This window comes from Amblyraja radiata, chromosome 7 (assembly GCF_010909765.2).
Source record: "Amblyraja radiata isolate CabotCenter1 chromosome 7, sAmbRad1.1.pri, whole genome shotgun sequence".
Taxonomy (NCBI): Eukaryota; Metazoa; Chordata; class Chondrichthyes; order Rajiformes; family Rajidae; genus Amblyraja; species Amblyraja radiata.
In genome coordinates, this window is record NC_045962.1 from 33088275 (window position 1) to 33114360 (window position 26086).

At 44.9% G+C, this 26086-nt stretch overlaps 1 protein-coding gene across 1 annotated transcript in view; it reads left to right on the plus strand.

Annotated features, from left to right (window-relative positions):
* Nucleotides 1-23155, plus strand: part of gpd2 (glycerol-3-phosphate dehydrogenase 2) — an 83652-nt gene extending 60497 nt beyond the window's left edge. Inside the window, exons 11-18 of the mRNA XM_033024070.1 lie at nt 6824-6958; nt 10819-10997; nt 14050-14181; nt 15607-15765; nt 17420-17529; nt 18657-18735; nt 20557-20655; nt 22419-23155. Coding sequence (XP_032879961.1) covers nt 6824-6958; nt 10819-10997; nt 14050-14181; nt 15607-15765; nt 17420-17529; nt 18657-18735; nt 20557-20655; nt 22419-22544 — 1019 coding nt within the window. The 3' untranslated portion in view covers nt 22545-23155. The remainder of the gene's footprint in view (nt 1-6823; nt 6959-10818; nt 10998-14049; nt 14182-15606; nt 15766-17419; nt 17530-18656; nt 18736-20556; nt 20656-22418) is intronic.
* Nucleotides 23156-26086: the final 2931 nt, after the last annotated feature.

Genomic DNA, 26086 nt, shown 5'->3' on the forward strand with positions numbered 1-26086 from the left:
TGGTTAGATCCCATTGCTTTCCTAGCGATAACAGGTTATAATTCACACAAGCTTTTTAACAATATCCTGCTGATTGTCAATACGATGACCTTGTTTGTTTAAAACTGATCACGCGTCCCTTTTTTTCAAGTAACTATCTTATCTCTGAATTCCCATCTCGAATCATCCTTTCATCCAAGGTATCTTTTGCTGCAACTTTGCATCTTCTCCCATTTCTGCTGTTTAAATTCGACTTGCCCCTCTTATCAAGGCTGCACCACTTCAAGTCTATTTGAAGGAGTTCACAATAGTTTGTGCTTCTGCAACCTATGTGTTACGGGAGAGAAAAAGTTAAGAGACATCCCCTTCGCTGCTATTTCTAATATTGCCCTGGTTTTCATTTCTATCTATCTCAATATGAAAAGGCGGAACAATAACACAGCCGGCAGAGCTGCTGCCTCACAGCGCCAGAGACCCGGGTTCGATCCTGACCTCGAGTGCTGTCTGTACCGAATTTGCATGTTCTCCCTGTGACCGTGTGGGGTTCTACGGGTGTTCCGGTTTCCTCCCACATCCCAAAGACCTGCAGGTTTGTAGGTTAATTGGCTTCTGTATATTGTCCCTAGTGTGTGGAGAGTGGATGAGAAAGTGGGGGTGACATAGTATATGGGGTGAATGCTGGTCAGCTTCTTAACATTATCCTGCTTCCATGCTGTATCTCTAATCTAATCTAATCTGCAGTCAGACATTCCTGTTTCGATGCCTAACATAGGCATCTGATTGTCTATCAGATAATCTGATTTGAGTTTCATTCACTTTCCACTCAATCGAATGATAATTACTTCTACACGGTTCCTCGTTTTCTCTCCCTCTTTTAGCCTTTAGAGATCCAGGCCCTTCGGCCCACCGAGTCCATGCCAACCAGCACCCACCCATACACTAGTTACCTTCCACTAGCTCTGGAGGCAATTTTACAGAAGCCAATTAACCTACAAATCTGCAAGTCTTTGGAATGTGGGAGGAAACCGGAGCACCCAAAGAAAACCCACATGGTCACGGGGAGAACGTATAAACGCTGTACAGACAGCACCTGTAGTCAGGATCGAACCTAGATCTACCACGGCGTTCATAAATTCATACGCTATCGGAGCAGAATTAAGCCATTCGGCCCTTCAAGTCTATTCCGCCATTCAATAAAGGCTGATCTATCTTTCCCTCTGAACCCTATTCTACTGCCTCCTCTCCGTATCCCTTGACATCCGCACTAACCCGCTGCATGGCAGCAACTCTACCACTGCGCAATTACCGGATGGCGCCAGCAATGGCTGCCTCGCCAACAGTCTGTCCTTTCTTCTGTTTTTGTTATTTTAAGCAGGTGTTAAAGAGTATGTTTTAGTGTTCATTGGTTTGTTTTATGTTAGGGGTGGGGAGGGGGCTGGGGGAAACGTTTTCAATCTCTTACCTCGACGGGGATGCAAATTTTTTCCGTATTGTATCTCCGTCTCCACTGTGGCCTAACATCGTGGAGTGGCGCGGCCTTTCCTGGAAACCGACCTGACGCTTCAACCGTGGGTGCGGCGCGGACTTACCATCGTGGAGCTTGCGATCCCTTTGCCGGTGATTGACTGTGGAGAGCTCCAACCACGGGCCTGTGGACTTTAACATTGTGGAGTCTGCGGGCCCTGGTTAGAGACCGATTCTGGAGCTCCAAGCCATGGAGAGTTTCAACCGCCCCGACACAGGAATTTCGATCACCCCGATGCGAGGGCTTCGGATCGCCGGCTGAGGGAGCTTTGATCTCCCCGACTGAGGATGGTTCAACAGCCCCGACCGTGGGAGAATGAAGAGGGAGAAGATTGGACTTTATTACCTTCCATCACAGTGAGGAATGTGGGGAGCCCCACTGTGGTGGATGTTTATGTTAACTTTTATTTTATGTGGCTGGGTGTCATGCTGCTTTTCACTTAGTATGGCTGTATGGTAACTCAAATTTCACTGTACCTTAATTGGTACATGTGACAATAAACTGACCTTGAAACCTTGTATGGTAGCAACTCTAACGCTGCGCAATTATGCCCCCCGCTTTTGTTGCAATCAAGCTAATGTTTTTCGATTTTCTTTAGTTACTTTAACCTAATATTTTGCAGTTACAATAACGTGAAAAGTAATTGGAAATCCAGTATTTTAGATGCTTTGATTTGTTGTTATTTACGGCTCATTGGACGTTTTGAGCTGGAATATACGATGGCACCTCACACCTATTGCATGTTATGTGTGTTCCAAAGAATTCATCCAACCCAGCAGAAAAAAAGGGTCACTGATGTGCATGAAGCAAATGTGTTTATAAATCAGAATTTTTTTAAAAAGCTCAAGTTAACTTTTGAAAAAACGTATGACAGTTCTCTTGTAGCTTTATGGAAGTATCGACCAATTTTTAGGAGTGGTTTTATCCAGTTGATTAGCTGTTGTCAGCTCAAGTCAGGGTTTATAATTTGATTTGGAATGCAGAAGTAGTTTAGTTAAAGCCAACTATACTTTGATGCGTATTTTATTTTCCAGTCTGAACAGTTTTGCATAATCATTCGTATGTTCTATTTTCCATTAAGAATATTGTTGCAGACTAATTTATTTCACATGTTTGTTTTGCTTCTGAATCTGCATTTCCATTTCCCGACTCTTATTGAAGTAGCTTTGAAACACAATTATGTCTCAAAAACCAGTACCTACTGAACTGCCATCACAGACTGCCCTATTAAAACCTGGGGCTCTGGTTAATTTACTCAAACATTCTAAATGTTTAAATTTTGATGGCATTATAAAATATGCGGTGGACTTTTTCATTTTTTTTTTTGTATTAAAGAATATCCAGGGCAATTCTAATGCTTAATCCTTCAGCTTTCCTTTGACATCCCAGTGTTATTTTTTTTATTCACATTTTTTTGGTCACACTCTCCAGGATACATCTGTTTGTGTCCTTATTCCATTGTACACCGAGTGAGTAGATTTAGAATGTACAAATTCATGTTCTATACTGCTGTATTTTACGGCCAATTTCCCTTCTATTCATTGATGCAGCCTCATTTACACAAGCTGTAGAGAGTCAGAGTCATACAGTGTGGAAACAGGCCCATCAGCCCAACTTGCCCACATCGACCAACATGTCCCATCTACACTAGTCCCACCTGCCTGCGTTTGTCCCATATCTCTGTAAACCTGTCCTATCCATGTACCTGTCTAAATGTTTCTTAAACGTTGCGATACTACCTGCCTCAACTACCTCCCCTGGCGGCTCGTTCCATACACCTACCATCGTTTGTGTGAACAATTTGCCCTTCAGCGTTCTATTAAATCTTTCCCCTTCACCTTAAAACTATGTCCTCTGGTTCCCAATTTTCTCTACTTTGGGTTAGAGATTATGTGTTTACACAATCTATTCCTCTCATTATTGTGTACACCTCTATAAGATCACCCATTACTCTCCGGCGCTCCAAGGAATACAATCCCAGCCTGCCTACCCTGATGAATAAAGTCTCTCCGGAGAGCTAATAATGAGAAAAACTCATTTTATGTGGTTCATTTTCAAATAAACTGTTTGGGTAGAATGTAGAAACAAGAAAAAGCAGATGCTGGCTTATGCCAAAGATAGACACAAAGCGCTGGAATAACTCAGCGGGTCAGGCAGCATCTCTGGGGAAAAAAAGGATGGGTGACATTTCAGGTCGGGACCATTCTTCAGGTAGAAGATTGGTAGAGTCTGTAAATGTGGGCAAATGGGACTAGTTTAGATGAGACATCTTGGTCGGCATGTACGAGTTGGGCTGAAGGACCTGTTTCCATACTGTATGACTTTATCATATTTCTGACTTTTTGCCATTATGGATTGATGGAATGATAGTGTGGAAAAAGGCCATTCAGCCCAGCCAGTCCACGCCGGCCATCGATCACCCGTTCTCACTAGATTTCTTTGGGTGCTCCGGTTTCCTCCCACACCAAAAAGTCATACAGGATTGTCAGTTGATTGGCTTGGTAAAATTGTAAATTGTTCCTAGTGCATGTGGGATAGCATTAGTGTGCGGGGATCGCAGGTCGGTGCGGACTTGGTGGGCCGAAGGGCCTATTTCCGTGCTGTACATATGAAGTAAATGGCTGGGGTGTGGGTATATAGAGAGGAGAAGGGGGTCAAAATCACAGATGAACTTGGAATACTCTGTTGGGAGAACGATGGTCGACAGCTTGCGTTAAGAATACAGTGGGTGATGGAAATGGAAGATAATTTCACGCCAAATGCACAATCTCGTAGCAGCTGCAAATTGTGTTTGCTTCCGAAATTCATTTCCATGGATTTCTGGTGGAAATGAATTTTGGAAACCAAATACCACACAAAGTCACTGCGAATATAGTTGCCCAGAACAGATTTCTGTCCCATAATGACTTTGGTTTTCTAGTGTTTCATTTATATTGCCAAATGTATTTAATTCAGTTTCACAACTTCTGAGCTCTTATAATCTGGCCTCGTAACTACTTGCCCAGATGGTCGGGACGATGGTGCCAGCGGTCTGTTGTTGCATCCTAAAATTATGTTGTAGCTTCTTAATGGTCATCGTCTTCACAGCAAGACTAGTGTGGACTGGTGAGTATGTGCACAGGTGCCTAGGTAGTGGAAGATGATGTACACACTAGATTAGACACTAGTGTAGACACTAGTGTATATGTGGTGTAGATTAGTGTAGGCCAGGGGTTGGCAACCTACGGCCCCCGGGCCGAATGTGGCCCGTAACCCAAAATCATCCGGCCCGCAGGCATATTCTTTTTTTCCGGAACCGTCCGGCCCGCAGACTTCCTTCATCTCCAGTACCTCCCGGAATGGAGGCCGCGGTGACGCAAGGAGGCCTGCGCTGGTGACCACAATGGCGGAGCCGCCGAGCACTGCCGAGCGCCGAGTTCTGGCTGTACTGCATCCTGCGCAAAGCTGCCGGCACGGCCGCGCACCTTCTGTGTCTGGGCTTCACTGTCGGGATTGGGATTGTCAATAGGCCGGGGACGAGTGAGTATGTGTATTTGAGCCACCGCCTTCAGGACAGAGCCAAGGCAATGGTCCGTAGGTATGCCATGTTCATGAGCGCCCGTAACTAGGGGCCAGTGCTCCAGGTAGCCTCCTCAAAGGGGCGGGAACTATGTGAACACGTGATTTGATGCCTGCCATCCGGGGAGGGATCCATGTGTACACGTGCTAGATGTGGCCCGCCATCCGCTCACATACATGTGTTCTGGCCCCTATACAGAACAAGGTTGCCGACCCCTGGTGTAGACATTAATGTAAATGCTAGTGTAGACACTAGTGTGGATGTTAGTATAAACATCAGTTTAGATATTAGTGTAGATAATAGAGTGAATGTTAGTGTAGATAATAGTGTGAACGTTAGTGTAAACATCGATATAAATGCCAGTGTAGACAATAATGTGGACGTTAGTGTAAATATCCGTGTAGGCATTAGTGTAAACTCTAGCGTGGACTCTAATGTAGACACTAGTGTGGACATTGTAGATATTAGTGTAAACAGTAATGTAGACACGTGTAGATATTAACGCAGACACCAGTGTAAACATTACTGTCTACGTGCGGGTACTAATGTAGACGTAAGTGTGGACACTCGTGCAGACACTAGTGTAGACATGGGACCGGGAGTGTGTAGACCGCTGCCTAACACGTAGACGTTAGACCTGCTCTCTCACCTTCTTAGATCGTGTCACCTGTAAATTAGTTTTATTTCCGATTCTGCTCATCTGGCCTGGATTGGGGCTTTAAACCAGGGACTGTGGGGTTGTTGAATTGCTTGCATTGGGTCAGCAGAGAGATCGGGGAAAGGGTCAAAAGTCAAGCGGAAATCCAGGACAATTTATTTTTGAAAAAGATGAGTTGTGATTTTTATCAGGATGCACAGGGAACAGAGAGGCAAGGTGATCGGAAGAGAAAAGACATGCATGCCCAACACCACATTCACAAGAGCGGCAAATCTACAGTTATGTTGTATGTACGTGGCATCCAATAAATAACATGACCCTGCCCTGCATTAGGAATATTTTTACCTCCGAGATCAAACAATTTCGATCACGGATCAGCACAGGAACAGAGGAAATTATTTTCACTTTACATCATGTTCGACACAGACATGTCCCACAATGAACATGCTGAACATGATGCCAAGTTAACCTAATCTCCTCTGCCTGCATATGATCCATATCCCTCTATTCCCTGCATCTCCATGTGCTTGTCTAAAACGCTCTCAATGCCACGTAATTCATTTACTTCGGTAATAATTATAAATTGTCAGTGTGCAGGGATCGCTGGTTGGTGCAGACTCGATGGGGTGAAGGGCCTCTTTCTGCACTGCATCTCTAAACTATACTAAACTAAATGTCATTGCTGCACTATCTTGATAGCTGACACTATGGAGCTACATCCTGAATAATGGAAGGCATAGATAGAGTGGGTGTGGAAAGGATGTTTCCACTGGTGGGAGAGTCTAGGACCAGAGGTCATGGGCTCAGAATTAAAGGGCACTCTTTTAGAAAGGAGGTGAGCAGGAACGTCTTTAATCTGTGGAACTCATTGCCACGGAGGGCTGTGGAGGCCAAGTCAGTGGGTATTTTTAAGGCAGAGATAGACAAATTCTTGATTAGAACGGGTGTCAAGAGTTATGGGGAGAAGGCAGGAATAATGGGATTAGGAGGCAGAGATCAGGCTGATTGAATGGTGGAGAGGACTCTGTGGGCAGAATGACATAATTCTACTCCAACAACTTGTGAATTTGTGAGATGTTAACGTAACCTTTGCTCTGCACAGTAAGAAGAGGAGATGTGCTTGCAGCCTGGAGTGGTATCCGTCCGCTGGTATCTGATCCCAACTCGAAGGACACCCAGTCAATCTCCCGCAACCATGTTGTAACAGTAACGGACAGCGGACTGGTGACAATTGCTGGTACGTGATTTGTCAGTAAATATAGTTTGTTTGAACCCACTTTCATTACTGAACTGCACAGTCAAATACTTCATAGCCAATTGATCTTTTTTAAAATTCATTTAAATTTTATTTGAGTTTGTTCTGTCTATTTATTGCATTGAAATACACTTTTCATTTCTCTTGTGTAGAAAGAAACTGCAGATATCGAAGATAGACACAAAGTGTTGGTGTAACTCAGTAGATCAGGCAACACCTCTGGAGAAAAAGGATGGGTGACGTTTTGGGTCCCATCCCTTTTTCTCCAGAGATGCTGCCTGACCCGCTGAGTTACTCCAACACTTTGTACCTATTGTTTCATTTGTCTTATTTTTTAGACTGAGTATATTGAAAGCCTCAGGCAACAGGAATGGTCTTCATAATCCAGGAGAAATGCAAAATGCTTTTTGTATGAAGTAATTCTTCAGAGTTAGTATTTATTCATATTTCTTCTTTTGATCTGTGAAGATCTCTGATGTAAAATGCAATTCTTAAAAAGTAAAATTGAAGAAAAATGTTGAACAAATGTGTTCATAAATTGAACAAACTGCACGGTGGCGAGGTGGTGTAGGGACCAGAGACCCGAGTTCGATCCTGGCTACGGGTGCTGTCGGTACGGTGTTTGTACGTTCTCCCCATCATTGCTCCGGGTCCTCTGATTACCTCCCACATCCCAAAGACGTGCAGGTTTGTAAGTTAATTGTTCCTGCGTCTGGTGGTGCTGATGGCTGAGTCTAGTGGTGCGCGCTATCAAGCTTCTGTACCGTCTGCCGGACAGGAGCGTGGAGAGGAAAGAATGGCAGGGGTGGGACAAGTTCTTGGTTCTCTAGGCTTGTATTTGATTTTAGTTTAGTTTAGTTTATTCTCACGTGTACCGAGGTACAGTGAAAAGATTTTTGGAGTGTACTATCCAGTCAGCAGAAAGACTTACAATCAAGCCGTCCACAGGGTACAGATTAGGATTAATGCAATAACGTTTAATGAGAGGGTCTCAAATGAGGTAGATGGTAGGTCAGGACGGCCCTCTAGTTGGTGAGAGGACGGTTGTTGCCTGATATCCAATGGGGATGTACTGCGTGGCTGCAAAAAGGCTCCTGTGATGCACTGCGGAACTGAACGACCTGTGTGGGGCCGAGGAGAATGACGAGGGACTCGGCACGGGGGCAGCCTCCGAGACCTATACGATATGAAACGATAGACCTTACAGCGAATGCAGCGCCGGAGACCCGGGTTCGATCCTGACAACGGGTGCTGTCTGTACGGAGTTTGTACGTTCTCCCCGTGAACTGCATGGGTTTGCTCCGAGATCTTCGGATTCCTCCCACACTCCAAAGACGTACAGGTGTGTAGGTTCATTGGCATGGTAAATGTAGAAATTGTCCCTAGTGGATGTAGGATAGCGTAAATGTGCGGGGAGCGCTGGTCGGCACGGACCCGGTGGGCCGAAAGGGCCTGTTTCCACGCTGTATATCTGAACTAAACTAAACTAAACTTTATTTATCCCAGGAGGGAAATTAATCTGCCAACACTCATAAAACACAAGATACATGAAAATTAAAGTGACGAGTGGAAAAGGGCTGGGGATGTTGAAAGATTGGAGAGGTAGGGGAGGGGGGAGAGGGAGGGGAGTCTCAGTCTACCCCAAGACAGAAGGCAGCTTGATAGCCACAGGGAAGAAGGATCTCCTGTGGCGTTCTGTACAGCTTCTTGGTGGAACCAGTCTGTGCTGAAGGTACTCCTCAGGTTGGCCATTGTGGCAACGAAGAGGGACCCGGCGTGGAGAGGCCACCTGTGGCCATGTGCGGTGGCAGGCCAGGCTCACTACTGTGAGGAAATAAGCCCGTACTAAGATCTTTTGAATCTTTGTCAGCACCAGAAACAAGGCGACTCTTTGTGTACTGCCTAGGAGAAGTCTGCATGATTTTACCGGGTTGTATGCAAAGACAAATAATTTCACCGTACCTAGGTACATGTGACAATAAAGTATCATTGATGTATAGGAAGGAACTGCAGATGCTGGAATAATGCCTGTCCTGCTGAGTTACTCCAGCATTCTGTGTCTCTCTTCAAAGTATCATTGATAACATTGATAACTGTCCCTGAATCTGGAGGTGTGCGTTTTCACACTTTTGTACCTCTTGTCTTATGGGAGAGGGGCGAAGATTGTGACCGTGGGTGAGACTGGTCCTCGGTTATGCTGAATGATTGAATGAATGAATACGTTTATTGGCCAAGTATACACATACAAGGAATTTGCCTTGGTGCTCCGCCCGCAAGTGACAACATGACATACAGTGACGGTTAGGAATGACACATAAAACAATACACATTAATAATAAAACATTATTGATTAAATAAATGTGAATTTAATAAAATACCCGAGCAAAAGGAGGCTGCAGATTTGTGGTTATTGAGTAGAGCTACTACTTGTGGAAAAAAGCTGTTTTTATGTCTGGCTACGGCAGCTTTGACAGTCCAGAGTCGCCTTCCAGAGTTTGTGGCCAGGGCGAGAGGAGTCAGAGATGATCTTACCCGCTCACTTCCTGGCCCTTGCAGTGTACAGTTCGTCAATGGAGGGAAGGTTGCAGCCAATAACCTTCTCGTGCTGTGGGGTTGTGGGCGGGGTGTTGTAGGGGTAGGGGGGTGTGTGTGCGGTGGGGTTGTGGGCGGATGGGTGTGTGGGTGGGGAGAGGGGTGTGTGTGGGCGGGGGGTTGTGGGGGAGGGGAGGTGTAGGCGGGGGTGGGTTGTGGGGGAAGAGGGTGAGTGGGCAGGGGGGGAGAGATCTTGGAGAAATGACAAGGGAAGAGTCATGGGGGAGAAGGGGGTATCATGGGGAGGGGGGCAGGAGCCAGCGAGGGGGACCAGAGGGGAAGGGGCTGGAACTGGCGGTGCGATGGGGACTCACAGTGGTCGCTGGTCGTTCTCCTCCGCCGGGATCAGAGACTCCACTTTCCATTTGGCGACATCTTCGACTCATCACTGGGCGCACTGGGCTGGGCCAGGCTGGGCCGCTTCCGGTCCCTCCGAAAATTGTGTCCGGTTCGAGACCACCATCCATCCAGAGCGTCCCTCAGCTCCAGTACAGATGCGATGATGCAGGAAGGGGTAGACCGTCCCGCGGAGTGACAGGAGAAGAGACTAATCCACGCGCCGCTGATTGGCAGGAGAGGAGATCGATCTGCGCACGCGCGGTTTTTAAGATTTTTAAACCTTGCTAACTTTTACATTTTGCCACCGATCGGAACGAAAATTGGTGCACTCGGAGCACAGGAAAACGGTGAGTGAGCGCTATCGCGTCCCGTTTTTGCGCAAATAGAAAAACCATGCAAACCGGAAGATAACAAGATCAGAGTACGTATAGATGATGGAGAAGTGATGTTGTGCAGCACGGAGGGGGTGGGTAGTGGACGTGGCCGCAATCTTTTTCAGTCAGGCTGCAATTGGGTGTTAAGTGGTGAATGGAGAGGGGTGGGTGGGAAAAGTCTTTTCGGATTGGAGTTTTGCTTTAAGTAGGTGTGGTGGTGATTGGGGAGGAGTGGGTGTAGAAGGGTCCAGTCTGGGGTCAGGCTGTGAGTGGGTGTGAAGTGTTGGTTGGGGTGGGAAAGGGTCCAGTCTTTTCAGACCGCAGTCTTGCTTTACGTAGGTGTGAAGTGGTGATTGGGGAGGAGTGGGTGTAGAAGGGTCCAGTCTTTGCAGACTGGGGTCTGGCTGAGTTGGTTGGGATGGGGAGGAGGGTGTACCAGGGTTACGTTTCTGCTTGTCAAACTTGCAGTAGAAGGTTAAGGTGGTGGCCTTTGTTGCTGCAATGCGACTGTGTTAACCTGTACCGTGTATCTTGCAGGTGGCAAATGGACCACGTACCGTGTGATGGCTGAGGATGCAATCGACAGTGCTATCAAGACCTGTAACCTGACAGCTAAACATCCATGCAAGACCATTGGGCTTCTACTGGATGGTACCCATAATTGGTCTCCCACTATGCATATCAGACTGGTGCAGTACTACGGTCTGAGCACAGAGGTAAGCGATCCCCAACTTCGCATCCAAGTTCCAATCATCCAGTCACCACACACTCCACTCTGATGAACGTGAAAAAAACACAACCATTTATAAAAGAAAAACAGACACAAGGAACTACTGATAATTAAATCAATAGACAATACTGTAGGTGCGGGAGTAGGCCATTCGCCCCTTCGAGCCAGCTCCGCCATTTAATGTGATCATGGCTGATCATCCACAATCAGTACTCCGTTCCTGCCTTCTCAGCATATCCCCTGACTCCGCTATCTTTAAGAGCTCTATCTAGCTCTCTCCTGAAAGCATCCAGAGAATTGGCTCACACTGCCTTCTGAGGCAGAGAATTCCACAGATTCACAACTCTCTGGGTGAAAAAGTATTTTCCCTCTCCCTCTGTCTCTCCCTCTGTCTCTCCCTCTGTCTCTCCCTCTGTCTCTCCCTCTGTCTCCCCCTCTGTCTCTCCCTCTCCCTCTCCCTCTCCCTCTCCCTCTCCCTCTGTCTCTCTCTGTCTCCCTCTGTCTCTCTCTGTCTCTCCCTGTCTCTGTCTCTGTCTCTCTCTCCCTCTCCTCAGCGGGACGGGCAGCATCTCTGGAGAGAAGGAATGGGTGACGTTTCGTGTCGAGACCCCTCTTCAACATTATGCGTTGCCAGTGCATAAAATTCACACCTGCGTACATCCACGTATGTGTGAGTAAGTGTGAATCGGCGTGAGTTAGCGCCAGCGTGGAGGCCCGAGAGACGGGAAGTGTCCGCGCTGCTCTGCCTCTGGTCTTTATTCCCAGTGAGTAGAATTCTTCCATCTTCCGTGGACCCCCAGCTGAACCCTGCTCCAAAATAAATTCCAAATGTGAAACCTGAAACGATGCAACTTGATACAAATCCACATTAAAAACTTGAGGGAGTCCGCAAGCAACGACCAGCTCACTTATCTTCGACGAAAGACACTTTAAAAAATAATGAATATATACGCCCCACTCTTTCTGACCTGTTGATGTATAAATCTCAACATTATTTTGTAAACTGGACATTAGTTGTTTGGTCTCATTATCAGGGGTATTACCAAATTAACTCAAAAACGCGATGAAACACTAGCCATTAACTGACGGAAGCCTGCTTTAATAAATAATCATATGAAATGTACTGCCGATATGCATCCAATATTCATATACCTGAAATAAACGGGTTTCCTGAAGAAACGGTCCCGGAGCACCCGATTGTGTATTCGGACAGTAATTTATCACAAGACTCAAATTGTAAAGTACCCAGACATTCAGCTACAACTCACAAGTACTCTTGTGTGGGAAGGACCTGCAGATGCTGGTTTACACCAAAGATAGACACCAAATGCTAGAGTAACTCAGTGGGACAGGCAGCATCTCTGGATAGAAGGAATGGGTGACGTTTCGGGTAGAGACCCTTCTTCAGACAATCACAAGTACTCTCACCGACGAGAATTCAGTTCAGTCTGAAGAAGGGTCTCGACCTGAAACGTCACTCATTCCTTCTCTCCAGAATCGCTGTCTGTCCCGCTGAGTTACTCCAGCAATTTGTGTTTATTCACAAGTACTCTTTGTATCTTTGTGGAATATAGACCCCCGTGGAGGCATTGTATGGAATTATATAACAGGTTTGGACTGATGGTGGGATGGGAGAGGTGTAGTGTCTGCTGTCCATATGCTTTCAGTAGGAGCAGTCGATTTACTGCCATTGTTTATGTATCTCCTGTAACCTGTTTCAGTTCAGATGCTACCAAAACATAAATTCTACATAAATTGTACAAGACAGTGAAAAGAAAAATACTGCAATTAAATCAAAACATTACATCAAACAGCCCAAAGTCCGGTGCAACCCGTTCCACCTTAATCCCTCTGCCCGTGTTGATATTGAACCAAATTCTCCTCTGAGCCTTCGCTCCTCCTAATAGACATTCTCCAGCATTGCATCCAAAGTTCCAGGTCGCAGGGCTCGGGTCGAGACCCTTCTTCAGACCGAAGAAGGGGCTCGATCCGAAACATCACCCATTCCTTCTCTCCAGAGATGCCGCCTGTCCCGTTGAGTTTCTCCAGCAATTTGCATCTACCTTCGGTGTAAATCAGCATCTGCAGTTCCTTCCTACATTGGTCTAGTAAATCTTGTCCGCGCTCTCTGCTGTGCTTTCCACTGTATAGTGCAGTGCCCCATATCCCAGCCTTAATGAAACCAATGTTTTAACGAAGTTCAACACAACGTCCTTGCCTTTGTACCCAGCACCTTCAGTTACAAACCCGTGCAAATGGTTGGCATTCTTGATACTGCATATTTTACACAGTGCATATAGTGCATAGTGGAGTATCTTGCTCCGCTCTATGATCTTTGGCCAGTGCTCCGGGTGGCGTCCTCGAAGGGGCTTGATCTATGTGACACGTGATTTGTTGCCTGCCATCCGGGGCGGGATGGGGGCGGGATCAATATATACACATGATAGATGTGGCCCGCCATCCGCTCACAGACATGCGTCCTGGCCCCTATGCAGAACAAGGTTGCCGACCCCTGATCTAAATCATTAATGTATATTGTAAATAGCTGCGGGTCCCAGCACCGAGCTTGCGGTACCCCACTAGTCACTGCCTGCCATTCTGAAAGGGACCCGTTAATCCCTACTCCTTGTTTCCTGTCTGCCAACCAATTTTCTATCCATGTCAGTACCCTGCCCCCAATACCATGTGTTCTAATTTTGCCCACTAATCTCCTATGTGGGACCTTATCAAATGCTTTCTGAAAGTCCAGGTGGAGATTGACAGATTCCTGATCAGTAAAGGTGTCGAGTGTTACGTGGAGAAGGCAGGAGAATGAGGTTGAGAGGGAAAGATAGATCAGCCATGATTGATGGGCTGAATGACCTAATTCTGCTCCTATGACTTATGAACTTATGAATTCACTGCAATTTCTTGCAGTCTTGGATGGAGCTTTTCCCAAACCATGGCCATTGTATGTGGGTGAATGATGGAACCCAGGGCCTGTTTCCACGCTGTATCACTAAACTAAACCTGTTTTTAACTCTGTACTTGCTCTTTAGGTTGCACGGCATCTTGCTCATGCATATGGTGGCAGAGCGTTTGAGGTGGCGAAGTTAGCAAAAGTGACTGGAAGGAAGTGTCCTTTGGTTGGCAAGCGTTTGGTGGCTGATTTTCCATACATTGAAGCCGAGGTAGGAAACAGTATTATTGTTACTGCTCTAATGTTGTGAAAGGTTGATCTTAAATAGCTCTTTCACAAATTCACACTACAGGACCACCACCGATTTTCCGGCACATCATTTAATCCGGACAAAATTACGAGACCGCACTTGAAATTCCTCCTGGAAATCCCCCCTAAAATGTGGTGCCTAGGCCGAATGAGGCGGCCGATCTCGACCTCATTGGATCCTCCGCGGCCGATCAGTGGGACAAAATTACCCCCTGCGGCCGGAGCTCTGGAACTACGGTAAATCCATTCCCGTAGCCGACTTCCGGGGCTGAATTTGCAGACCGGTATCTAGACGGGCCGTTCCGGTACCATTGGACTCCGAGCGGAGGCCGTGACCTCTGTTGGTCCGGAAAATGGATAATCCAGAAAGGCTCTGGAACCAAAGCTGCCAGAAAATTGGTTGTGGACCTTGAGTTAAGCTAATTAGTTCCAGTAACAACAATATTAAAATGTCATTTGGACAGGTACATGGATAGGAAGGGTTTAGTGGGATATGGGCCAAATGTGGGCAGGTGGGACTGGTGTAGATGGGGCTTGTTGGTCGCAATGGACAAGTTGTGCCAAGGAGCCAGTTTTGGTGCTGTATGACTCTATGACTCGATTACTCTACAATAGGTTGAGCAAAGGGGAAGATACAAAGTGCAGAATATAGTTTTCAGCATTGTAGTGCATCAGTTCTCGAGACAAAGTCCAATGTCCTCAATGAGGTAGAGGTGAATCCAATGATATTCTGACTAACGTTCATTTAGTTAAAAGTAATTTAAAAATACAGCATAGACACTAGGTGTTGAGGAGGTTTACCAGAATGTTGCCCGGATTAGGGGGTTTTACCTGGAAGGAGAGGTTGGACAGACTTGGATTGTTTTCACTGGAACGCCGGTGGTTGAGGGGGAGACCTGATAGAATATATAAAATGATGAAAAGCTTAGTTAGGGTAGACAGTCTCAACTGTCCACCCTATTTCCTGGATGGGAATATCAAATGCTAGAGGGCATAGCTTTAAGGTGAGAGGTGAAAAGATCAAAGAAGTTACTTTTAATGCAGAGAGTGGCGGGGCTTGGAATGCATTGCCTGGGGCACTGGTGGAGGCAGATCAGATACGGCAGTGACGTTTAAGAAATTTCTAGGTAGGCACATGGATGTGCAGGGAATGGAGGGATAAGGATCACATGCAGGATTAGCTAATCTCAGCATCATGTTAGCAGAGACATTATGGGCCGAAGGGCCCGTGCCTGCATTGTTCTGTTTTCTAAGGGGAATGGATAAAGTGAATGGATATGGGTTATACGATGGCAGAGAGGAGTTGGTCTTGGCATCATGCTTGGCGCGGACATTGTGGGCCGAAGGGCCTGCTCCTGTGCTACACTCTTCTATGTTCTGTGCACAGGTGATCTACGCCTTGAAGGAGTACGCGTGCACGGCGATCGACATCCTAGCCCGTCGCACGAGGCTCTCCTACCTTAACGTCCAGGCTGCCGAAGACGCGCTTCCACGCATCGTGGAAATAATGGCCGCAGAATTAAACTGGAGCGAGAAGCGGATTAAGGTGCCTTACATTAGCTCCAGCGCCATACACTAGCTCTATCCTACACAATTTTACAGAAGCCAATTAACCTACAAATCTGCAAGTCTTTGGAATGTGGGAGGAAACCAGAGTACCCAAAGAAAACCCACGTTGTCACAGGGAGAATGTGTAAACTCACCTGTAGTCAGGATCAAACCTGGATCTCGCACGCTGTTCATATGTTTTAGGAGCAGAATTAGGCCATTCGGCCCATTAAGTCTTCTCTGCCATTCAATCATGGCTGATCTATCTTTCCCTCTCAACCCCATTCACTGCCTTCTCCCCATAACCCCTGACACCCACACTAATCAGGAATCTGTCAATGTCTGCCCTACAAATATCCATTGACTTGGCCTCCACAGCCGACTGTGGCAATGAATTCCAATGAATAAAACGCTGATAATTCTTTTTGACACCCCGTGCGATTTTTTGCTACACGTTCCTTCATTATTTACTTCAAGCTGAACATAATAGATGCATCTGCACACACGAAACATCTGTCCTTCTTACTGCTCTCCACGCAGAAGCCTCTTTTATTGAATGAATAATGCATTTGAAATTAAATGAGGTAGCTTATATCAATACACTTTTAATAATTGTTTTCATTTTATTCAAAATGTGTCTAATCCTTTGTATCAGATGATCTAAATAAGATATCGGTGGAAAATCCACTACTTAGAAATTTTACCGGCTCCATTTTTTCTTTGAGGTAAATTAATTTTATCTGTGCATTTTGCAAATTTGTTTTTTTTACAGGATATTTGCTTTTTTCAAATTGTCTAGTTGTTAAGATATTTGAAGGTGTAATTCATAACAAGGAATTGTAGATACTTTTACTTTAGAGATACAGCGTGGAAACAGGCCTTTCAGACCACCGAGTCCACGCTGACCAGCGAAGCACCCCGTACCCTAGCACTATCCTACACACTAGCGACAATTAACAATTTTACAGATGTCAATTAACCTACAAACCTACACGTCTTTGGTGTGGGAGGAAACCGGAGCACCCGGAGAAAATCCGGTCACATGGAGAACGTGCGTAAACCACATAGACAGCACCCGTGGTCAGGATCGATCCCGGGTCTCTGGCGCTGTGAAGCAGCAACTCTACCGCTGTGCCACTGTGCTGCCCTAATAGCTTGGATCCGTACTTATAAATTTTAACAGCTACTTTCTGTTCTGTGGGGTAAATTTATTATATTTATGCGTTTTGAAAATTTTCGATTTTGACACGAAATTTGTGTTTTTTTTGGCAAATTTAGCTGTTATTAAGATATTTTTATGTGAGATTCAGACCAAAGAACTGCAGATATCTCGGTGAATTAATATCTACCTGCAGTTTCATTGTCTTAGGTTATGTTCACGGCTCATCAAATATATGTTCTTATTTAAGTGCATCCCGTTTATTATCTCCACCACTTTTTAAGCAGCTTCTCCGCTTTTATAACTGTTAGCTTCTCATTAAATTGCTGAAAGGAGGCTGAACAGATGCTTGACTTATGCAGTCGAGATTGCTTTGATTAGAATTTTTAATAACAAGGTAATAATGTAACTTTCCTGGCATAATTTATATTAATAATTATTGCATATTTTAATTTGTAATTCTGTGAGCCTAATTGCTGCTGCATATTTTCAGGATGAACTAAAGGCTGCTCAGGAATTTCTGTACTCTGAAATGGGCTACAAGGTTCGATCTGATCAATTAAGAAACACGGAAATAAATTTGTCTCCTTTGGATGTCGATAGGTAACTTCTGCTTTTCCTCCTTGCAACAGTTAAGTCCTTTTTACCAGAAGATACAGTGACTTTACTTTTTAGACTTTAGAGATACAGCGCAGAAATAGGCCCTTCGGCCCACCGGGTGCGTGCCGACCAGAGATCACCCCGTACACTAGCACTATCTGACACACTAGGATCAATTTACAATTTTACCAAACCCAATTAAACTACAAACCTGTACGTCTTTGGAGTGAAACTGGAGCACCCGAAGAAAACCCACGCGGTCACAGGGAGAACGTTCAAACTCCATACGGACAGCACCCTTAGTCAGGATTGAACCCGCGTCTCTAGCGCTGTAAGGCAGCAACTCTACCGCTGCGCCACTGAACACAGTGGTGGCACAGTGAAGCAGCAGTTCAAGTTGCTGTCTCAGAGGGCCAGAGACATGGGTTTGAACTTGACCTCAGGTGCTGTGTGTAAATGTCTTTTGTATGTTCTCCCTGTGACCACGTGGGTTTCCTCCAGGTGTACCGGTTTCCTCACACTTCCCAAAGCGGGTTTGTAGGTTTATTGGCCTCTGTAAAGTTGCCCCTTCTGGGCAGGGACTGGATGAGAAAGTGGGATAACATAGAACTATGTGAACGGGTGATCGATGGTCGGCATGTACTCAGTGGGTCAAAGGGCCTGTTTCTGTGCTGTATTTATCAATCGATTTTTCAGCCCTACCCCAGAAATCCAGCTGGCATTTAAGTGCAAATTTGGAGCATTCTGCATGGCAGGATGTACCATCTTTGAAAGGTGTTGTTACACTGAAACTTTGTCTGCCTCTCGTTTGGAGGGGAAAGATCCTTTAGCACTGATTTAGGTTTATTATTGTCACGTGTACCGATTTACAGTGAAGGGCTTTGTCTTGAATGCTACCAATCAGATCAGATAGTACCATACACAAATACAATGAAGCCGAACTCTAGTACCATCGGTAGAGCAAAGGGGAAGACCCAGAGTCCAGAATGTGGTTCTAAGCATTGTAGTGCATCAGTTCCAGAGACAAAGGCCAGTGTTCATAATGAAATGGGTTCGAGACAGCACCCTAGCCCTTGCTTAAAAATGCAAATTTTCAGTATTGATATAAACTAGTATGTATATTTTTACAGGTATAAGAAAAGGTTCCAAATGTTTGACGACAACGACAAAGGTTTTATCACTATTGTTGATGTCCAACGAGTGTTAGAGGTAAAATAATTGTTTTAAAAGTTCAAAAATGTTCAAGACCTGTGAATTTTGTTATCTATTTTAGTTAAAAAGAACATAAAACATTACAGCACAGGAACAGGACTTTTGGCCCACAATGTCCATGCGGAACATGATGCCAAGATAAACTCATCTGAACTCCATGCGCATGATCCACATCCCTCCATATCCATTTAAAAGCCTCGTAACCACTATCGCTTCTGCTTCCACCACCTCTGTGTAGGAAAACAAACTTGCCCCGCACATCTTTAAAATTTGCCCCTCTCACTTTGGTCTTTCACTAGTCTTTGATATTTCCATCCTGGGAAAAAAGTTCTGACTGTCAACACTACACTAACTCACGTAATTTTATATACATCTTATCAGGTCTCCCTCCTCTCAACAACTGATCCAGAGAAAACAATCCAAGTCTTTCCAATCTCTCCTAACAACTAATATCCCCTAATTGCAGCATTGTTGTAAAATCTAAATATTAACCAAAAGCTCTACCCATGGTGTTATAGAATCTCATGATGGAAACACTTAATACAGACCATCATACAACCAGGCTACCATAGAACCATATATCCACCATAAACTCAACCATAGAACAAAATACTAACTCAGGTTGAATAAGTTTAAGAGGAGAGGGGAAAGATTTAATGCAAACCTGAGGGGCAATATTTTCACCCAGAAGTACAAGATTGTTGAGGATGTTGCCAGAGCTCAAGGGCCTGAGCAATAGGGAGTGGTTGGGCAGGCTAGAACTTCATTCTTTGGTGTGCAGGTGTGTGACGGGTGACCTTTTAGAGGTGTACAAAATCATGAGAGGAATAGATCGGGTAAATGCACAGTCTTTTGCCCAGAGTAGGGGAATCGAGAAGCAGAGGACATAGGTTTACGGTGAGGGGGGGGAAAGATTTAATAGGAACCAGAGGGGTAACTTATTTACATAAGTGTGGTGGGTGTATGGAACGAGCTGCCAGAGGAGGTACAGTATTTGATGTAGGTACTATTGCAACGTTTAAGAAACATTTGAACAAGTACATGGATAAGAAAGGTTTAGAGGGATATGGGCCAAACGGGGGCAAGTGAGACTAGTGTAGATGGGGCATCTTAGTCAGCATGGGCAAGTTGGGCCAATGGGCCTGTTTCCATGGTGTTCTATAACATAGGAAATAACTGTTTTATTAAAGCTGTTTAGAAGGATGAGGGGGCACCTCATTGAAACTTACTGAATAGTGAAAAGCCTGGATAGTGTGGATGTGGAGATGATTTTACCACTAGTGGGAGAACCTAGAACCAGAGGGCACAGCCTCAGAATAAAAGGGCGTACCTTTGGAAAGATGGAATCTGTGGAGGCCAAGTCATTGGGCATTTTAAAGTGGAGACTGACAGATTATTGACGCCTGTCCCACATATGCAATTTTATCGGCGAGTTGCCGCGACCGCGGGGTGATGCCTGTATGGTCGTGAGTAGTCGCCCAAAGAATCGTACCTTTTTCTGGTCACCGCTGGATTTTCAACATTTTGAAGATTTTTGATGACCTGCTGCGACTATGACGGGTGCTGGCAAGTCGACGAAAAAATTGCGTAAGTGGGACAGGCCCTTAAGGGTGTCAAATGTTACGTGGAGAAGGCAGGAGAATGGAGTTGAGAGGGAAAGATAGATCAGCCATGATTGAATGGTGGAGAAGACTCGATGGGCCTAATGGTCAGATTCTGCTCCTAGAACTTGTGAACTCTTGTTGTGCAGCATATTTGATTTGGTGTAATATGACAACTGAAAAATTCAGCATGTTTATTTTTTTATTTTTCTTCTAGAGTATTGGGTATCAGGTGGATGAGAAAACCCTGCATGAAATGTTAACTGAGGTTGACATAAACAAAAACGGACAGGTAGAACTCATTGAATTCTTGCAGGTGAGTATCTGTCCTATCAGTTAAAATCTTTTAAAGAAAGTGATGCTACAACTTGATAATACCAGCACTAACCTACACACCAGGGACAATTTACAATTTGACCAAAGCCAATTAACCTACAACCATGTACGTCTTTGAAGTGCGGGAGGAAATTGGAGCCCATGTGATCACAGGGAGAACGTACAAACTCCGTGCAGACAGCATCCGAGGTCAAGTTCGAAGCCGGGTCTCTGGCGCCGTGAGGCAGCAGCTACACTTTGCTGCCCAAAAGTCTTTTAAAGAAAGTGATGCTATAACTTGATAATAATTCAAATTGTTTAGATCAATCGGTACAATTACTTCTCTGAACGCAGAGGTGGCACAGCGTTAGAGTTGCTGCCTTACAGCGCCAGAGATCCGGGTTCGATCATGACTATGGGTGCTTGTCTGTACGGAGTTTGTACGTTCTCTCCGTGACCTGCGTGGGTTTTCTCCGGGTGCTCCCGTTCCCTCCCACACTCCAAAGTCCTGCAGGTTTGTAGGCTAATTGGATTGGTATAATTGTAAATTGTCCCCAGTGTGTGTAGGATAGTGTTTAAGTGTGCGAGAATCGCTGGACAGCGCGGACTCAATAGGCCAAAGGGCCTGTTTCTGCGCTGTATCTCTAAAGTAAACTGAACTAAACGTTCACCCTTTGACATTCATTTAGTTTGCTCGTAAGATAAAAATGAGGCTGACGATCTGTTTATTTTACTTGGTCTGCCTGATTGTTCGAGTTTATTTTCCCTCAGAAAGCAGAGTTTGTTTTCATAGTTCTTGTCCCGGATAGGTATTTCAAATATCTGCGAGGTCTTTCCTCTACATTGACAGTGATGAATGTGGTACATGAGATAAATTAATGCTGGGGATTTTGGTCAATGTCGGTCTTTTCTTCGCTGTGTCAAGTTAAACAAACAAGATCAAGGCAAAGGAAATGGTAATTCTCGCTCCCGAGATGAACTGCAGATAACTGTTAGAAGATTGCAGGAATTCTTTCTTTTGCACCTTGTCTGCCATGGTGATGTTTTTAAACATATTTATTTGAATGTAATGACTTTAGACTTTAGAGATACAGTGCGGAAACAGGCACTTCGGTCTACCGATTCCACACCGACCAGCGATCACCTCGTACATTAACACTATTCTACACACCAGGGACAATTTACAATTTTACCAAAGCCAATTAACCTACAAACCTGTACGTCTTTGGAGTGGGAGGACCACGTGGGTTTTCTCCGTGTGCTCCGGTTTCTCCCACACTCCAAAGACGTGCGACTTTGGAGGTTAATTGGCTTCTGTAAAATTGTCCCCAGTAACTTTGGGGATAAAATAGTCGGGAATGAATATCTATTTGTAACATCGGAGAGAATTTAAGTTAAAGAGGATCCTCCACCTCCATGGCAAAACAGAGAGAGAAGGGTTAGGTTTATTGTTGACATGTGTATGGATCGAATGTAATCGTGTATTGTCTTTCCTCTGACTGGTTAGCACGCAACAAAAGCTTAACACTGTACCTTGGCACATGTGGCAATAAACTAAACTCAACTCAATGCGTACCGAGATACAGTGGGAAGTTTTGTTTTGCGTGCTATCCAGTCTGAAGGGCCTGTTTCCACGTTGTATCTTTGAAAGTCTAAAGTAAGAATTTCACTGTTTCGTCATTGGTACACATGACAATTAAACACTTGACTCTTGACCACTGAACTCCTTAAAAAATGTTTCTCTTTCTCCACTGCTACTTCCAGTTGATGAGTGCGATCCAGAATGGCTCGGTGTCTGGAAGCAGGTTGGCCATTTTGATGAAGACGGCCGAAGAGAATTTGTGCCGACAAAACCCAATTCCCGTGTCCCGCAGCGGAGGAGGCTTGTGAGTCTTGTTCTCCAAATGGACCATCGACCGTGTGGGAGGCTATAAATGTCTGCTGTGGTTACCGCTGCTGCTAAGCCTGGCGTAGCAAGACATTCTTCCTTCATCATTGGAGATATCCTCCTGGTGCTCCTGCTCAATGCATCAAACCCTGTCGCAAAGTCTTTCCTTCCACCATTGTGCTTCATAAATCCAGTATATTATTTCAAATATCTTTATATGCAGTGTACATTTTGATAAACTCAAGCCATTGTAAAAAAAAAAGTTTGTATTTTAATACGGGATTAGTTTTTCCTTACTTGCGAATACTGTCTGTTTGTGCTTGCTAAAAAGTAACTGGTGAAAGTAACTGGTATTTAATTAACATTTTTGTTTCAAAATGATAAGCAGATACCATTAATTTTATGTGGACGGAGTTGTGATGTGGGGTATTTTTATTGTCTGTTCCAATGATCACGTGTTTACTAAATCTGATAACTCAGTGGGTTCAAAATAATTCATATTGCAATCAAACTTTGCGAGAGTGAGGTTTTCCCTCATTCCATAATGTTTTTTTACATAACTATCAAATGTTTTTCTATAAAGCCTGTTCCATACGGAACCATATAACTATATGCCTGCTTGTTTTCATTGACGTCTCCTTCTGTAAGACGTGTGTGGCTCATTAATGGATGCTAATATATTTGGACGAAACCGGGTCTAAGTTTAGAAACACAGCATGGAAACAGGCCCTTCGGCCCACCGAGTCCACGCCGACCATCGATCATTTGAGTTCTATATTATCCCACATTCCCATCCACTAGGCGCAGTTTACAGAGGGCCAATTAACCTTCAAACCCACACGTCTTTGGGATTTGGGAGGAAACGGGAGCACCCGGAGGAAACACACCCGGTCACGGGGAGAACGACCTGTACAGACAGCACCCGTAGTCAGGATTGAACCCGCGTCTCCGGCACTGTAAGGCAGCAACTCTACCGCTGCGCCACTGTGCAGCCCCAAAATCTTTCCCCTCTCACCTTTAACCTATGTCCTCTGGTTCTTGGTTTCCCCAACTCTAGGTAAAAGACTGTGCATTTATCCCATCTATTCCCTTCATGATCTTATGCACCTCTGTAAATTCATCCTGCATCCTCCTGTGCTCCGTGGAATACGGTCCTAGCGTATCCATATAGCTCAGGCCCTCCAGTCCTGGCAACATCCTCATAAATGCTCCAATTAAAATAGAGGATGTAGGAAATACTCAAGGGGTCAGCAAAGAGCAGTAGCGGGAGAATACGGGCCTATATTTCAAGTTGATGACTTTTGATCTGAATTATCTCCAGCTAATCTATGGATTGGCTGGCGCCTCACGGTGATATTTTTCAGGCAACCCAGTGAATTGTTTAATCAATTAATCTCCAAAATCGTGAAGTGACGTTCTATTATTGCAGGCCTGATCATTTCATTGAATGGGATTTTTTGTAGTTATACGTATGTACTGAAGGGACCATAAACTGTGAACTACTATCAGTGAGCTAGGAACATGTTAGCGGTACAGATAGTTCAGAGATGTGGCAATGAAGCAGTAACTGAAGAAATCACACAGACCACACTTTCCAACATCGAATCCAGCAACGATTTGATCATATAGAAGTGTACACAATCAGGAGAGGGTTTTGTACCATTGTTTTGGGCACCATTTTGTAGGAAAGATGTCATCAAACTGGAAAGGGTGCAGAGAAGATTTACGAGGATGTTGCCAGGACTCGAGGACCTGAGCTATAGGGAGAGGTTGAGCAGGCTAGGATTCTATTCTTTGGAGCGCAGGAGGATGAGGTTTAGAGGGGTATGGGCCAAATGCCGGAAGGTGGGACTAGTGTAGATGGGACATGTTGGTCTGTGTGGACAATTTAGTCCAATTATCCTCTTTCTACGCTCTATGACTCTATTCTTCACACTGCCTCGGAAAAGCAGCCAACATAATCAAGGACTTATCCCACCCTGGTCATTCCTCCTCCCCACTCCAGAAGAGATAGAAGCTTGAAAGCACGCACCACCAGGCTCAGGAACAGCTTCTTCCCCTCTGTAACCAGGTTTCTGAACAGTACTTCCATGAGCTAGGGTACAGTCCGATTCACCTCTACCCCATTGAGGACATTGGACTTTGTCTAATTGTGCGCTACAAGGCTGAGAATTATATTCTGCACTCTATCTTCCCCTTTGCTCTACCTATTGTTTGATTTAATGTACTTATGCATGGTACATCTAATCTGTTTGCATAGCTGCAAAAGAAAGCTCTCCACTTTCGCACAGTCTCTCGCCCAAAGTAGAGGAATCAAGAACCAGAGGACATAGAACTGATTCGCTACAGTGCTGAGAAGGATATTCCTTCTATTGTACCTGAGATTGAACTGATTGTATCTCTGTATGATATATCTTACTGTTTGGATAGCATGCAAATCAAAGCGTTTCACTGTACCTCGGTGGTACACGTGACCTCATTAATAAACCTAAATCTAGATTCCATGGCGCTTAGTGCTAATGCTACAATTGAAGCAGATGAATTTCATGTCTGGACTATTTGATTGCCAGCGCTCTAGTAAGAGAAGTTTCACACAACGAGAAGGCTTGAAGGAGCCTGAGAGCATGTTGTTTGATTGGCCTTGGCAAACAAACTAATCATCAGGTCTGTAGCAGCTGTAGGATGTCAGGGTGACTTAGCGAGAGGGGACAATGTTCCTAGATGACTAGGTGTTCATGGTTGAGATCTTGGGACTATCTTTGGACATGGACTTCACTTCTGATGGCGTCAGCGTCTCATTTCTTTTTTAGAGATCTTTTTTGACGGCCATCGATCACCCGTTCACAATAGTTCTACGTTTGTCCCCACTCTACACACTAGTCAATTTACAGAGGGCCAATTTACCTACAAACCCGCGCATCTTGGAGACGTGCGAGGAGACCAGACCACCTGGAGGAAACCCACGCAGTCACGGAGAAAGTACTAACTCGACACACGAGATCAGGATCAAAGCCAGGTCTCTGGCGCAGTGAGGCAGCAGTTCTATTTCAAGCATTTGTATTGCAGCTCTACCAATACAATTCTACCAGCTGCGCCACTGTGACACCCAGTCAATACTGACATTTCTGTCCACCTCAATGCAATGATTTCCACTCTGACCTCAGCTTTCCGCACAAGATCTCTGGTATAATGGGTGCATGCTATGAAGACGTAAGGTCTTGAAAGTAAGACCTTGTGGTGAAATAAATGTCTACCTTCCATGTTAAGGGGGGAAAAAACGAACATTGGGTGCATTTGATTTGTTGAACCACAGTGTGCATTGAATTGTTTTATAAGCTGTCTGATAGGCTTGTCAGACAGAGAGTGTACTGTAATTTATACAATATCAGGTAGTAACTGCAAATTGAACAAATACAACTAAACTTTAAAAAAATCAAGAGTTACCAGAATTAAATATGTCACGGAAGTTAAAAGACTCGTGTCTGTAACTCAAGGTGGTAAGAAGCTCTTAATGCTGTGTTACTTTTTTCTCTCTCTCGGTGTA